The sequence below is a fragment of the Brienomyrus brachyistius genome, chromosome 8 (assembly GCF_023856365.1).
Source record: "Brienomyrus brachyistius isolate T26 chromosome 8, BBRACH_0.4, whole genome shotgun sequence".
In the NCBI taxonomy this organism is placed as follows: Eukaryota; Metazoa; Chordata; class Actinopteri; order Osteoglossiformes; family Mormyridae; genus Brienomyrus; species Brienomyrus brachyistius.
In genome coordinates, this window is record NC_064540.1 from 5,037,930 (window position 1) to 5,052,222 (window position 14,293).

The window sequence follows — 14,293 nt, forward strand, 5'->3', positions numbered from 1 at the left end:
TTTCCAAACCACTTATCTTATTGGGTCGCGGGGGGTCCGGAGCCTATCCCGGAAGCAATGGGCACGAGGTAGGGAACAACCCAGGATGGGGGGCCAGCCCATCGCAGGGCACACTCACACACCATTCATTCACACATGCACACCTACAGGCCATTTAGCAACTTCAATTAGTCTCTGCATGTTTTTGGACTGTGGGGGGAAACCGGAGTACCCGGGGGAAACCCCACGATGACATGGGGAGAACATGCAAACTCCACACACGTATCCCAGACGGAGACTCGAACCCGGGTCCCAGAGGTGTGAGGAAACAGTGATAACCACTGCACCACCATGCCGCCCCCAAAAGACAATCTTGAAAACCAAAAAGATATTTATGCATTGTTTTGTAGTTCTTTCTTGCTTAGACTGTGTTGCTTTCACAAGCTTGATAATTTTTTTCTGTTATTAACTTGCTGTCCATGAACTTTAAGGATCCGTCAAGAAAATGTCCTTAAATTTGTATTTTGCCTCTACCCAGCACATAAAGTTTTACCCCATATACATAAATAATAAGAATAATAATAACAATAATAATAATAATAATAACTATAATAGGGGCGGCATGGTGGTGCAGTGGTTAGCACTGTCGCCTCACACCTCTGGGACCCGGGTTCGAGTCTCCACCTGGGTTACATGTGTGTGGAGTTTGCATGTTCTCCCCATGTCGTCGTGGGGTTTCCTCCGGGTACTCCGGTTTCCCCCCACAGTCGAAAAACATGCTGAGGCTAATTGGAGTTGCTAAATTGCCCGTAGGTGTGCATGTGCGAGTGAATGGTGTGTGAGTGTGCCCTGCGATGGGCCGGCCCCCCGTCTTGGGTTGTCCCCTGCCTCATGCCCATTGCTTCCGGGATAGGCTCCGGACCCCCCGCGACCCAGTAGGATAAGTGGTTTGGAGAGTGGATGGATGGATAATACATTTATTTTTGACCCAAGCCATATATCTGTTTAGAGGGGCCACGGGGAGCATGCATGTTGTCACGGGGCACTGCCCCCCCCCCGCAGAACCGCCCCCTGAATAGCACCAGGAATTGTCTGGTCTTGCTTTCTCAAATAAGTGTGATGCTTTGGACAATAGTGTTTGCTAAATAAATAGAATGCAAAAGGAACCTTGTGCATTTAATGAAAGAAAAATATAACTTAACATAAATATACAGCTGGGAATTTATTTATTTATACATATGAGATACGTCACACAGCTGTATTTTCTGAGAAACAATTTATAAAAATGCATTGGTAAAGTTACAATGACTGTGGCAGATTTACTTTTTTATCAAACTGTATATTCCACCTGCTGGCAAGAGGTATTAATGATCAATATAGACGAGACCTGAGGCGTTCCTGCTGACACGTCAGAAATCATGTCTGAACTTTGGCAGGATTAATTCGTATTGACACGGATACATCCCGATTATGGACAGTTATGTTACAAAAGTATTTCCTTAGATACTTACGGAAAGTTTGGTCTCTAACACCATAGATAATTGGACTGAGAAATCTTGGCAAAATCTGAACTATCAGGTAGGTTGTGAATCTCACCTCTAGAATGTACTTAGGGAAAATGTACAGCAGGAGATTATAAATTACTGGAGCTAAGTAGGTCAGCATTGACATCAGAAGCTGCACAGCATGCAGGATGATAGTGTTCCGAGCCTTTTGACTGTCTGACTTTGCTGCCTTCGCTGCCATGAGGATCCTCAGGTATGAGAAGATCAGGATACACCAGACAAAGACCAGGTACACCATGTCTGTAATATCCTTCTTTTGCTGTAAAATGGGATGTCGGAAGACAGTCTCAGGAATGCAGAAGATGGTGGAGCGGAAAAATTCCAGAGGTTCTGTGGCCAGTAGAACAAATGGGTCCAGCAGATAAGGGAGGGAACCCAATGTCCAGATGAGGGCAATAAGGACGTAGGTTCTTCTGACGGTGCAGATCTGGGCGTGTCGTAAGGGGTAACAGACGGCGATGTAGCATTCGATAGCCATACTGGCTAAATACAGAGGAGTGCTGTGAGTGCAGAAGATGGCGATCATCAGCAGGAGGCAGCAGAAGGACACGTTGATGGTGTAGAACACATAGCTGAAGACGTGAAGCATGACTGCAATCATCAGCTGTATTATGTCGTTAAGCACCATGTGGATGAAGAGCATGTATCGCGGGTCCTCGTTTAAGATCTCGTGTCTTAGGAAGGTGTGGACCATGACACCGTTGATGTAGCTGATGATGATGGAGAGCGCCACAACGATGATGTTCTTGGTCAGCGCCGTTTTCAAAGAGTCCCTCAGCAGGACGATGGACATGTTTGTGTCGACTGAGAAGTTCATTTCATCGGGCCCAGGCACCTGCTCTCTGACACACGGAAAGAGAAGAACATACAAACTGTTCTCAAAGTCTTTGTCCTTTTCTTCTGACTAAATATAATAATAATAATAATAATAATAATAATAATTGTAATTATTATTGTTATATCAATTCTTTGCATGCATATAAGCTTATTACATTATCAACTGAGTAGAAATATCAAAAAGACAATAATTACATAGTTTAATGCCAGAAATATAGATCTTTCTGTCCCGTAGCATTTTACTACAGTGCAGTTACTATAAAATAAGGAATGGAGCTCATCTCACCAGCAATTCAAAGACAGAATGAAAATCACCCGAACGGAGTGACCAACCTGTGCTTCCTTCAGGGGAATTTATACAGTACATGTGGTATCTCGGGATTGCTTCGACACATGCGTGCTCAGTCCCATGACCAGCAGCTAAAATGTTCACTCAACACTATCACTGGAGCACCACTGGAGGGCAGGATAAAGAACAGCACTAAGGAGCAGGCTTACTGCGGTATCAGCTCTGAGCACCGTGACCTTTACACGGTGACCTCTACACACAGTGAGTTACACATGTGCAGAACATGCAGTTTGAGGCCCTCAGTTTAAGTATTACTTACACTAGATTGGCGGCATTAAGAAGCAAAAGACAATCTTGAAAACCAAAAAGATATTTATGCGTTGTTTTGCAGTACTTTCTTGCTTAGACTGTATTGCTTTCACAAGCTTGATCATTTTTTTTCTGTTATTAACTTGCTGTCCATGAACTTTAAGGATCCGTCAAGAAAATGTCCTTAAATCTGTATTTTGCCTCTTCCCAGCACATAACGTTTTACCCCATATACATAAATAATAATAATAACAATAACAATAATAATAATAATAACAACAATAACAATAATAATAACAAGAACAATAATAATAATACATTTAGAGGGCGGCATGGTGGTACAGTGGTTAGCACTGTTGCCTCACACCTTTGGGACCTGGGTTCGAGTCTCCTCCTGGGTTACATTTGTGTGGAGTTTGCATGTTCTCCCCATGTCGTCGTGGGGTTTCCTCCGGGTACTCCGGTTTCCCCCCACAGTCGAAAAACATGCTGAGGCTAATTGGAGTTGCTAAATTGCCCGTAGGTGTGCATGTGTGAGTGAATGGTGTGTGAGTGTGCCCTGCGATGGGCTGGCCCCCCATCCTGGGTTGTTCCCTGCCTCGTGCCCATTGCTTCCGGGATAGGCTCCGGACCCCCCGCGACCCAGTAGGATAAGTGGTTTGGAGAGTGGATGGATGGATAATACATTTATTTTTGACCCAAGCCATATATCTGTTTAGAGGGGCCACGGGGAGCATGCATGTTGTCACGGGGCACTGCCCCCCCCCCCCCCCCCGCAGAACCGCCCCCTGAATAGCACCAGGAATTGTCTGGTCTTGCTTTCTCAAATAAGTGTGATGCTTTGGACAATAGTGTTTGCTAAATAAATAGAATGCAAAAGGAGCCTTGTGCATTTAATGAAAGAAAAATATAACTTAACATAAATATACAGCTGGGAATTTATTTATTTATACATATGAGATACGTCACACAGCTGTATTTTCTGAGAAACAATTTATAAAAATGCATTGGTAAAGTTACAATGACTGTGGCAGATTTACTTTTTTATCAAACTGTATATTCCACCTGCTGGCAAGAGGTATTAATGATCAATATAGACGAGACCTGAGGCGTTCCTGCTGACACGTCAGAAATCATGTCTGAACTTTGGCAGGATTAATTCGTAATGACACGGATACATCCCGATTATGGACAGTTATGTTACAAAAGTATTTCCTTAGATACTTACGGAAAGTTTGGTCTCTAACACCATAGATAATTGGACTGAAAAGCCTCGGTAAAACATGAACTATCAGGTAGGTTGTGAATCTCACTTCTAGAATGTACTTAGGGAACATGTACAGCAGGACATTATTAATTACTGGAGCTAAGTAGGTCAGCATTGACATCAGAAGCTGCACAGCATGCAGGATGATAGTGTTCCGAGCCTTTTGACTGTCTGACTTTGCTGCCTTCGCTGCCATGAGGATCCTCAGGTACGAGTAGATCAGGATACACCAGACAAAGACCAGGTACACCATGTTGGAAATATCATTCTTCTGCTGTAAAATGGGATGTCGGAAGACAGTCTCAGGAATGCAGAAGATGGTGGAGCGGAAAAATTCCAGAGGTTCTGTGGCCAGTAGAACAAATGGGTCCAGCAGATAAGGGAGGGAACCCAATGTCCAGATGAGGGCAATAAGGACGTAGGTTCTTCTGACGGTGCAGATCTGGGCGTGTCGTAAGGGGTAACAGACGGCGATGTAGCATTCGATAGCCATACTGGCTAAATACAGAGGAGTGCTCTGGGTGCAGAAGATGGCGATCATCAGCAGGAGGCAGCAGAAGGACACGTTGATGGTGTAGAACACATAGCTGAAGACGTGAAGCATGACTGCAATCATCAGCTGTATTATGTCGTTAAGTACCATGTGGATGAAGAGCATGTATCGCGGGTCCTCGTTTAAGATCTCGTGTCTTAGGAAGGTGTGGACCATGACCCCGTTGATGTAGCTGATGATGATGGAGAGCGCCACAACGATGATGTTCTTGGTCAGCGCTGTTTTCAAAGAGTCCCTCAGCAGGACGATGGACATGTTTGTGTCGACTGAGAAGTTCATTTCATCGGGCCCAGGCACCTGCTCTCTGACACACGGAAAGAGAAGAACATACAAACTGTTCTCAAAGTCTTTGTCCTTTTCTTCTGACTAAATATAATAATAATAATAATAATAATAATTGTAATTATTATTGTTATATCAATTCTTTGCATGCATATAAGCTTATTACATTATCAACTGAGTAGAAATATCAAAAAGACAATAATTACATAATTTAATGCCAGAAATATAGATCTTTCTGTCCCGTAGCATTTTACTACAGTGCAGTTACTATAAAATAAGGAATGGAGCTCATCTCACCAGCAATTCAAAGACAGAATGAAAATCACCCGAACGGAGTGACCAACCTGTGCTTCCTTCAGGGGAATTTATACAGTACATGTGGTATCTCGGGATTGCTTCGACACATGCGTGCTCAGTCCCATGACCAGCAGCTAAAATGTTCACTCAACACTATCACTGGAGCACCACTGGAGGGCAGGATAAAGAACAGCACTAAGGAGCAGGCTTACTGCGGTATCAGCTCTGAGCACCGTGACCTTTACACGGTGACCTCTACACACAGTGAGTTACACATGTGCAGAACATGCAGTTTGAGGCCCTCAGTTTAAGTATTACTTACACTAGATTGGCGGCATTAAGAAGCAAAAGACAATCTTGAAAACCAAAAAGATATTTATGCGTTGTTTTGCAGTACTTTCTTGCTTAGACTGTATTGCTTTCACAAGCTTGATCATTTTTTTTCTGTTATTAACTTGCTGTCCATGAACTTTAAGGATCCGTCAAGAAAATGTCCTTAAATCTGTATTTTGCCTCTTCCCAGCACATAACGTTTTACCCCATATACATAAATAATAATAATAACAATAACAATAATAATAATAATAACAACAATAACAATAATAATAACAAGAACAATAATAATAATACATTTAGAGGGCGGCATGGTGGTACAGTGGTTAGCACTGTTGCCTCACACCTTTGGGACCTGGGTTCGAGTCTCCTCCTGGGTTACATTTGTGTGGAGTTTGCATGTTCTCCCCATGTCGTCGTGGGGTTTCCTCCGGGTACTCCGGTTTCCCCCCACAGTCGAAAAACATGCTGAGGCTAATTGGAGTTGCTAAATTGCCCGTAGGTGTGCATGTGCGAGTGAATGGTGTGTGAGTGTGCCCTGCGATGGGCCGGCCTCCCGTCTTGGGTTGTCCCCTGCCTCGTGCCCATTGCTTCCGGGATAGGCTCCGGACCCCCCGCGACCCAGTAGGATAAGTGGTTTGGAGAGTGGATGGATGGATAATACATTTATTTTTGACCCAAGCCATATATCTGTTTAGAGAGGCCACGAGGAGCATGCATGTTGCCACGGGGCACTGCCCCCCCCCCGCAGAACCGCCCCCTGAATAGCACCAGGAATTGTCTGGTCTTGCTTTCTCAAATAAGTGTGATGCTTTGGACAATAGTGTTTGCTAAATAAATAGAATGCAAAAGGAACCTTGTGCATTTAATGAAAGAAAAATATAACTTAACATAAATATACAGCTGGGAATTTATTTATTTATACATATGAGATACGTCACACAGCTGTATTTTCTGAGAAACAATTTATAAAAATGCATTGGTAAAGTTACAATGACTGTGGCAGATTTACTTTTTTATCAAACTGTATATTCCACCTGCTGGCAAGAGGTATTAATGATCAATATAGACGAGACCTGAGGCGTTCCTGCTGACACGTCAGAAATCATGTCTGAACTTTGGCAGGATTAATTCGTAATGACACGGATACATCCCGATTATGGACAGTTATGTTACAAAAGTATTTCCTTAGATACTTACGGAAAGTTTGGTCTCTAACACCATAGATAATTGGACTGAAAAGCCTCGGTAAAACATGAACTATCAGGTAGGTTGTGAATCTCACTTCTAGAATGTACTTAGGGAACATGTACAGCAGGACATTATTAATTACTGGAGCTAAGTAGGTCAGCATTGACATCAGAAGCTGCACAGCATGCAGGATGATAGTGTTCCGAGCCTTTTGACTGTCTGACTTTGCTGCCTTCGCTGCCATGAGGATCCTCAGGTACGAGTAGATCAGGATACACCAGACAAAGACCAGGTACACCATGTTGGAAATATCATTCTTCTGCTGTAAAATGGGATGTCGGAAGACAGTCTCAGGAATGCAGAAGATGGTGGAGCGGAAAAATTCCAGAGGTTTTGTGGCCAGTAGAAAAAATGGGTCCAGCAGATAAGGGAGGGAACCCAATGTCCAGATGAGGGCAATAAGGACGTAGGTTCTTCTGACGGTGCAGATCTGGGCGTGTCGTAAGGGGTAACAGACGGCGATGTAGCATTCGATAGCCATACTGGCTAAATACAGAGGAGTGCTCTGGGTGCAGAAGATGGCGATCATCAGCAGGAGGCAGCAGAAGGACACGTTGATGGTGTAGAACACATAGCTGAAGACGTGAAGCATGACTGCAATCATCAGCTGTATTATGTCGTTAAGCACCATGTGGATGAAGAGCATGTATCGCGGGTCCTCGTTTAAGATCTCGTGTCTTAGGAAGGTGTGGACCATGACACCGTTGATGTAGCTGATGATGATGGAGAGCGCCACAACGATGATGTTCTTGGTCAGCGCTGTTTTGAAAGAGTCCCTCAGCAGGACGATGGACGTGTTTGTGTCGACTGAGAAGTTCATTTCATCGGGCCCAGGCACCTGCTCTCTGACACACGGGAAGAGAAGAACATACAAACTGTTCTCAAAGTCTTTGTCCTTTTTTTCTGACTAAATATAATAATAATAAAAATAATAATAATAATAATAATTGTAATTATTATTGTTATATCAATTCTTTGCATGCATATAAGCTTATTACATTATCAACTGAGTAGAAATATCAAAAAGACAATAATTACATAATTTAATGCCAGAAATATAGATTTTTCTGTCCCGTAGCATTTTACTACAGTGCAGTTACTATAAAATAAGGAATGGAGCTCATCTCACCAGCAATTCAAAGACAGAATGAAAATCACCCGAACGGAGTGACCAACCTGTGCTTCCTTCAGGGGAATTTATACAGTACATGTGGTATCTCGGGATTGCTTCGACACATGCGTGCTCAGTCCCATGACCAGCAGCTAAAATGTACACTCAACACTATCACTGGAGCGCCACTGGAGGGCAGGATAAAGAACAGCAGTAAGAAGCAGCAGGTTTACTGCGGTATCAGCTCTGAGCACCGTGACCTTTACACGGTGACCTCTACACAAACAGTGAGTTACACTTCTGCAGTATATGCAGTTTGAGGCCCACCTGAAGTAACAGATTTCACTGTATCCGTTGTTATTGTTGGCTTTTTATATACATTACTTGTGTCATATAAAATGCATATATGGCTGGTTTATTGTGTATTGTCCGTAAATTATATGTTCATTGTCGGTATTTTGTCTGTCTAACTTGAGAGACAGCATGGACTGGAACCAAATTTATTTAATGAGTTAATAGACTTGATGCTAATGTAAGTGTTCTAAGCATGTTTATCTGATCCTGGTTCTGCCGCAGTTGTAAAATGCATGAAGTTACCCATAAGGACATTTTTGGACATTTTCCAGAGTTGCCCTTTCACACATGTGGCACAGAGCTGTATACTGTCTTTGTCAAATGTATTCACACGTATCAGAAATTCTCTGGCTGGTTTATGTGAGAGGCCGTGCTTGAGTGGAGCATGTAGGGAGCAGGACACGATGCAGGAAGTATGCTGCAGAAATCACGGTGCTCTGCTTACAGCACGTCAGCTCCCAAATCTCGTTGTCTCTCCAGCTAGCCACGCTCGTTAGGGTCTTCTTTGTGTAAATTGCCCTTCGTCTGCACCCTCGTATGTTTGTATTCTGCCGTCGTCACACCACTCTCCTGATAGAAACGTTATCAACACGCCCACTCGCTTGTGGTGAATTCTCCAGACAATTTCCTGCTCCACTAACACATGGGGATCAATCAGAAATTACCCAGATTTTGCACTATAGGGAGGTACCAGGATAAAGTTTGTTTAATCTCCGGTATGACTGATTCGGACAATTTGACGCATATACCCCCTCCTCATAATAATTAGAGGAGTTCAGGGTGGCAAGTGCCTGTCAAGGTATTGGCTTCCTGACCAGGGTGTGCCTCTGCATTGTGCCCTGTGGTGCCTGGGAGAGACTCCAGCCCGACGAAATATGAATAGCAACAAAAAATCTTACACATTACAGATGATCCCTAAGTAGTTTTTTTGCTATCCAGCAGCAATACAAAAATAACTGCCAACACAAAAATATAATCAACTCATCATCCTTTATATTTGCTGTTTTTTCCAGAGCCTGTCCTGGAAACAAGGCGGGATTATAACCTAGGTTGGGGCACCAACTTCATTCACCCTTACAGACAATTTGCCAACTCCAGCTGACCTTAGCATGTACAGATGTTCCCTGGGTGGTGCTGGTCCGTGTTACGATATGTCGACTTTGCAATGGCATTATTATTCTATAAATTGCATGAGACATTCAACGCTTTATTATAAAACAGGCTTTGTTTTAATGGTTTTGCCCAAATGTAGGCTAATGTAAGTGTTCTAAGCATGTTTAAGGTAGGCTAAGCTATGCTATGATGTTTGATTGCAACGTGACCCCATCGTAACCCGGTGAGCGTCTGTGTTTGGAAATCGAAGGAAAATCGGGAACACCCAACAGGACGAACATGTAAGAACCACAGACACTGGACTGGGGCAGGGAAATGAGCCCTGGGTTCCAGAGATGTGAGGCAACACCCCTAACCACAGCACCCCTATGCCACCAAAGCTAAAAATTCATGGTACTTTTTCTCTGCAAATGAAATTATTATATTGTAGCAGCTGCACCTTAAAACATGAGCTGTTGGATGAAGGATGGACATTGTATTAGAGATTATGGGCAGCATATAGGTGCAGTGTGGCATTGCACCTTCAGGAGCACCTCCAGGGGGGTTGGGCCCCTGGCTCTGTCCATGTCAGTTCTCCCCATGACTGTCAGGGACTCGGGCCCAGAGTTTATCCCAGGCAGCATGGGGCATAAGGCAGGGGTTCACCCTGGACAGGATGCCAGTCCATCACAGGGCACATACTCATATACGGACTGTCATTCCTGTGGGCAATTTAAGGGGCATTGATTAGCCTAAATGCAGGAAGGAATCAGGGGAGCTGAGAAAAAAAAAAAAGCATGCTCAGCACTGGGAGAACATGCTAACACACAGGGCAGAGATGGTTTATGGGAACTGACTTCTCTGAATTGCCCTTGGTGAGTGAATGTGTACCCTGAGATGCACTGGCACTCTGCCTACAGTGTCCCTGCCTCATGTCCCATGCTGCCTGGGTTAGGCTTCAAGCTCACCGCCGCCCTGTACTGGCTGAGCAGGTTTGAAGGAGTATCCTTTTAGTCTAAAGCATTCCATGACTTACAACTGTGTCGGTTTAGTGATTGCATATAAGCAGATATTTCCTTAATGAGATGGTCTTAGGGTAGTAGGGTCAGGACATCATTCCTGTGATTGGACGATTGTCAGCACAAATCCCAAAGTCAGCAGGATTATTTAACCTTTGTAATCAAGGTCATTAACATATAATAGCACCAGTGGAGGTTCTAGACCATTGCAGCTGGGGGGGGGCAGATTGGGGCCAATTGTTCTGTTAGGAGGGCAGATGCATTTGACCATAATGTGCTCCACATATTACTTATGCTAGGTTGGCAGCATTGAGAGGCTTAAGAGAATTTTCAAGACTGATGTTATTTATTCAGTGTGTGGCTTCACCTTTGCAGGCAAGACCTTTAATCAGCAACAGCTCCAAGGCCCGTTAAACCAAACGTTCTCAAAAAAATGTATTGCTGCTGAATACATTCTTGGAAGAATGCATTTATTCTGACCCAAGTAGCATATATATTTATGGGGGGGCCGCCCTCTGAATACCATATGCAAAGAGAAGCTTGTGCGTTAGATGAAAGAAAAGCATAACTTAACATAAATATACAGCTTGGCATTTATTTATCTATACATATGAGATACGTCACACAGCTGTAGCACTGAACAGTAGATTCTGAGAAACAATTTATAAAAATGCATTGGTAAAGTTACAATGACTGTGGCAGATTTACTTTTTTATCAAACTGTATATTCCACCTGCTGGCAAGAGGTATTAATGATCAATATAGACGAGACCTGAGGCGTTCCTGCTGACACGTCAGAAATCATGTCTGAACTTTGGCAGGATTAATTCGTATTGACACGGATACATCCCGATTATGGACAGCTATGTTACAAAAGTATTTCCTTAGGTACTTACGGAATGTTTGGTCTCTAACACCATAGATAATTGGACTGAGAAATCTTGGCAAAATCTGAACTGTCAGGTAGGTTGTGAATCTCACCTCTAGAATGTACTTAGGGAACATGTACAGCAGGAGATTATTAATTATTGGAGCTAAGTAGGTCAGCATTGACATCAGAAGCTGCACAGCATGCAGGATGATAGTGTTCCGAGCCTTTTGACTGTCTGACTTTGCTGCCTTCGCTGCCATGAGGATCCTCAGGTATGAGAAGATCAGGATACACCAGACAAAGACCAGGTACACCATGTCTGTAATATCCTTCTTCTGCTGTAAAATGGGATGTCGGAAGACAATTTCACGGCTACAGAGAGCTGTGGAGCGGAAGAAATTCAGAGGATCTATAGCCAGTATAACTATGATGTCTGGCAGAACAGGAAAGGCACCCAATGTGCAGATGAGGGCAATAAGGACATAGGTTCTTCTGACGGTGCAGATCTGGGCGTGTCGTAAGGGGTAACAGACGGCGATGTAGCATTCGATAGCCATACTGGCTAAATACAGAGGAGTGCTCTGGGTGCAGAAGATGGCGATCATCAGCAGGAGGCAGCAGAAGGACACGTTGATGGCGTAGAACACATAGCTGAGAACGTGAAGCGTGACTGCAAGCATCAGCTGTATTATGTCGTTAAGCACCATGTGGATGAAGAGCATGTATCGCGGGTCCTCATTTAAGATCTCGTGTCTTAGGAAGGTGTGGACCATGACACCGTTGATGTAGCTGATGATGATGGAGAGCGCCACAACGATGATGTTCTTGGTCAGCGCTGTTTTGAAAGACTCCTTCAGCAGGACGATGGACGTGTTTGTGTCGACTGAGAAGTTCATTTCATCGGGCCCAGGCACCTGCTTTCTGACACACGGGAAGAGAAGAACATATAAACTGTTCTCAAAGTCTTTGTCCTTTTCTTCTGACTAAATATAATAATAATAATAATAATAATAATAATAATTGTAATTATTATTGTTATATCAATTCTTTGCATGCACATAAGCTTATTACATTATCAACTGAGTAGAAATATCAAAAAGACAATAATTACATAGTTTAATGCCAGAAATATAGATCTTTCTGTCCCGTAGCATTTCACTACAGTGCAGTTACTATAAAATAAGGAATGGAGCTCATCTCACCAGCAATTCAAAGACAGAATGAAAATCACCCGAACGGAGTGACCAACCTGTGTTTCCTTCAGGGGAATTTATACAGTACATGTGGTATCTCGGGATTGCTTTGACACATGCGTGTTCAGTCCCATGACCAGCAGCTAAAATGTACACTCAACACTATCACTGGAGCACCACTGGAGGGCAGGATAAAGAACAGCACTAAGGAGCAAGCTTACTGCGGTATCAGCTCTGAGCACCGTGACCTTTACACGGTGACCTCTACACACACAGTGCTTTACAGTTTGAGGCCCACCTGAAGTGATAGAGTTCACTGTATCCACGTTGAGGAGCTCCAGTGCTTGATAACAATATATAATGGAGTGAATTCTCGTCCAGGTTGCATTTTGGTGTCACACCCCATGATACATCCATCATCTTCCAGCTACTTACTCTGGTCGTACACCCACAGGTTTGTAATTATATATTTGTGTGGGCTCTCCATTCATTTCTATGGGGAAATCTCTAATCACAACATGATTACCTTAACCCCTACCCAGCCTTAACCTTAAGCATAAGTAACCAAATAAAATTGTTTTTGGCATTTATAGCCATTTGATTGCAGTCACAGATTTTTATTAAATTGAATTTCCTCCTGTAGGGATTGAAAAAATGATCTGCACATCATCAGAATAACAGGTTTTGTATCACATTGTGGGGACATTTCATCTATCTTACAGTCCAACCCGCAGTAGACTCATTTGGAGTAATCACCAGGATAACAGTGGTGGGCTGTAAAAGGTTAATGAGCCAGTCAGCAGGTTTAATGTTGAAAAATGAAATTCAGCAGCTAAAAGCAAGGTGACAACAAATTCAAAAGTACTGGAACAAAGGTTAGTGTCATGCCCGGCTTGTCCGATCCTCGTGTGTGCCACGCCCCCCTGATTATCCACGTGTGTGCCACGCCCCTTGATTATCCACGTGTGCTTCCCAAATCATGCCCAGCTGTATCCTGTTGTTTCGCCCTGTCTCGTCTATTTCAGTCCACATCTTACTCTGCTTGTTGTCCATCATTGATGTTAGTTGATGGTAGTGATGCCCCGTTCTGCCCGTAGCCGTCTTCCCCTTAATAAATCCCCAGTTTTCCCCGTCTTTTTTCTGCCTGCCTGGTCATTCCCTGCCTCCTTCCCGCCTACCTGCCCGTCCGCACCCTCGACACCTGATAGTTAGTATAATAATACTTAATTGAAATTCAATTTTAATAGATGCATAGCAAAGGCTGCTAATTAGCAAAAGCTTGGCTAGTTAGTCTGACATCTAGCTTGTTGCTATTACAGTAAAATCCCGTTATAACAAAACAGTCTGTTATATCCAAAGTCCGTTATATCCAGAGTTGCTGTATGCCCAGAACACAACTACAGGACACCATTTACTCATGCCACACCCCAGCAAACACACTTGTGCTATAGATTATTATATTGTACATGTAGTAATCCAACTTCACCTGACCAGATGCGTGACTATTAATAATCCCGACTCCATATCTGCGCTAGATATCACCTGCATGCCACGCGCCTTGTAGGCGGAGCTGCATGTCCGTTATAGCAAACAAAACTATAGCTAATAGCGGCCCTGGTGACCAAATTGTTTGTCCATTATAAGCGAAATTCCGTTATATGGGAGTTCGCTATATCCGATGCTTTTCCTGC

At 43.5% G+C, this 14,293-nt stretch overlaps 4 protein-coding genes across 6 annotated transcripts; all 4 read right to left on the reverse strand.

Moving 5' to 3' along the window:
- Nucleotides 1–1,158: 1,158 nt before the first annotated feature.
- LOC125747435 (odorant receptor 131-2-like) lies at nt 1,159–8,135 on the reverse strand. Of its 3 annotated transcripts, none has more exons than XR_007399303.1 (3): nt 8,092–8,135; nt 6,724–7,807; nt 1,159–1,301 (listed from the first exon to the last, which is right to left on the reverse strand). XR_007399303.1 is itself a non-coding variant. In XM_049022673.1 (2 exons), exon 2 carries the CDS (start codon nt 7,780–7,782, stop codon nt 6,817–6,819), a length of 966 nt encoding a protein of 321 aa, XP_048878630.1. In that variant the 5' UTR covers nt 7,783–7,807; nt 8,092–8,135; the 3' UTR covers nt 6,611–6,816. The 3 variants fall into 3 exon arrangements, 1 of the variants encoding a protein (XP_048878630.1); XR_007399304.1 differs by lacking the exon at nt 1,159–1,301 and adding an exon at nt 3,876–4,018; XM_049022673.1 differs by lacking the exon at nt 1,159–1,301 and having other exon boundaries at nt 6,611–7,807.
- LOC125747433 (odorant receptor 131-2-like) lies at nt 1,174–2,361 on the reverse strand. The gene has a single exon (XM_049022671.1). It carries the CDS (start codon nt 2,359–2,361, stop codon nt 1,396–1,398), a length of 966 nt encoding a protein of 321 aa, XP_048878628.1. The 3' UTR covers nt 1,174–1,395.
- LOC125747434 (odorant receptor 131-2-like) lies at nt 3,901–5,103 on the reverse strand. The gene has a single exon (XM_049022672.1). The coding sequence runs from the start codon at nt 5,076–5,078 to the stop codon at nt 4,113–4,115; it is 966 nt and encodes a 321-aa protein (XP_048878629.1). The 5' UTR covers nt 5,079–5,103; the 3' UTR covers nt 3,901–4,112.
- Nucleotides 8,136–10,883: 2,748 nt separating the features above from the next.
- Nucleotides 10,884–12,655, reverse strand: LOC125747432 (odorant receptor 131-2-like). The gene is made up of 2 exons (XM_049022670.1): nt 12,612–12,655; nt 10,884–12,330 (listed from the first exon to the last, which is right to left on the reverse strand). The coding sequence occupies exon 2, from the start codon at nt 12,303–12,305 to the stop codon at nt 11,340–11,342; it is 966 nt and encodes a 321-aa protein (XP_048878627.1). The 5' UTR covers nt 12,306–12,330; nt 12,612–12,655; the 3' UTR covers nt 10,884–11,339.
- Nucleotides 12,656–14,293: the final 1,638 nt, after the last annotated feature.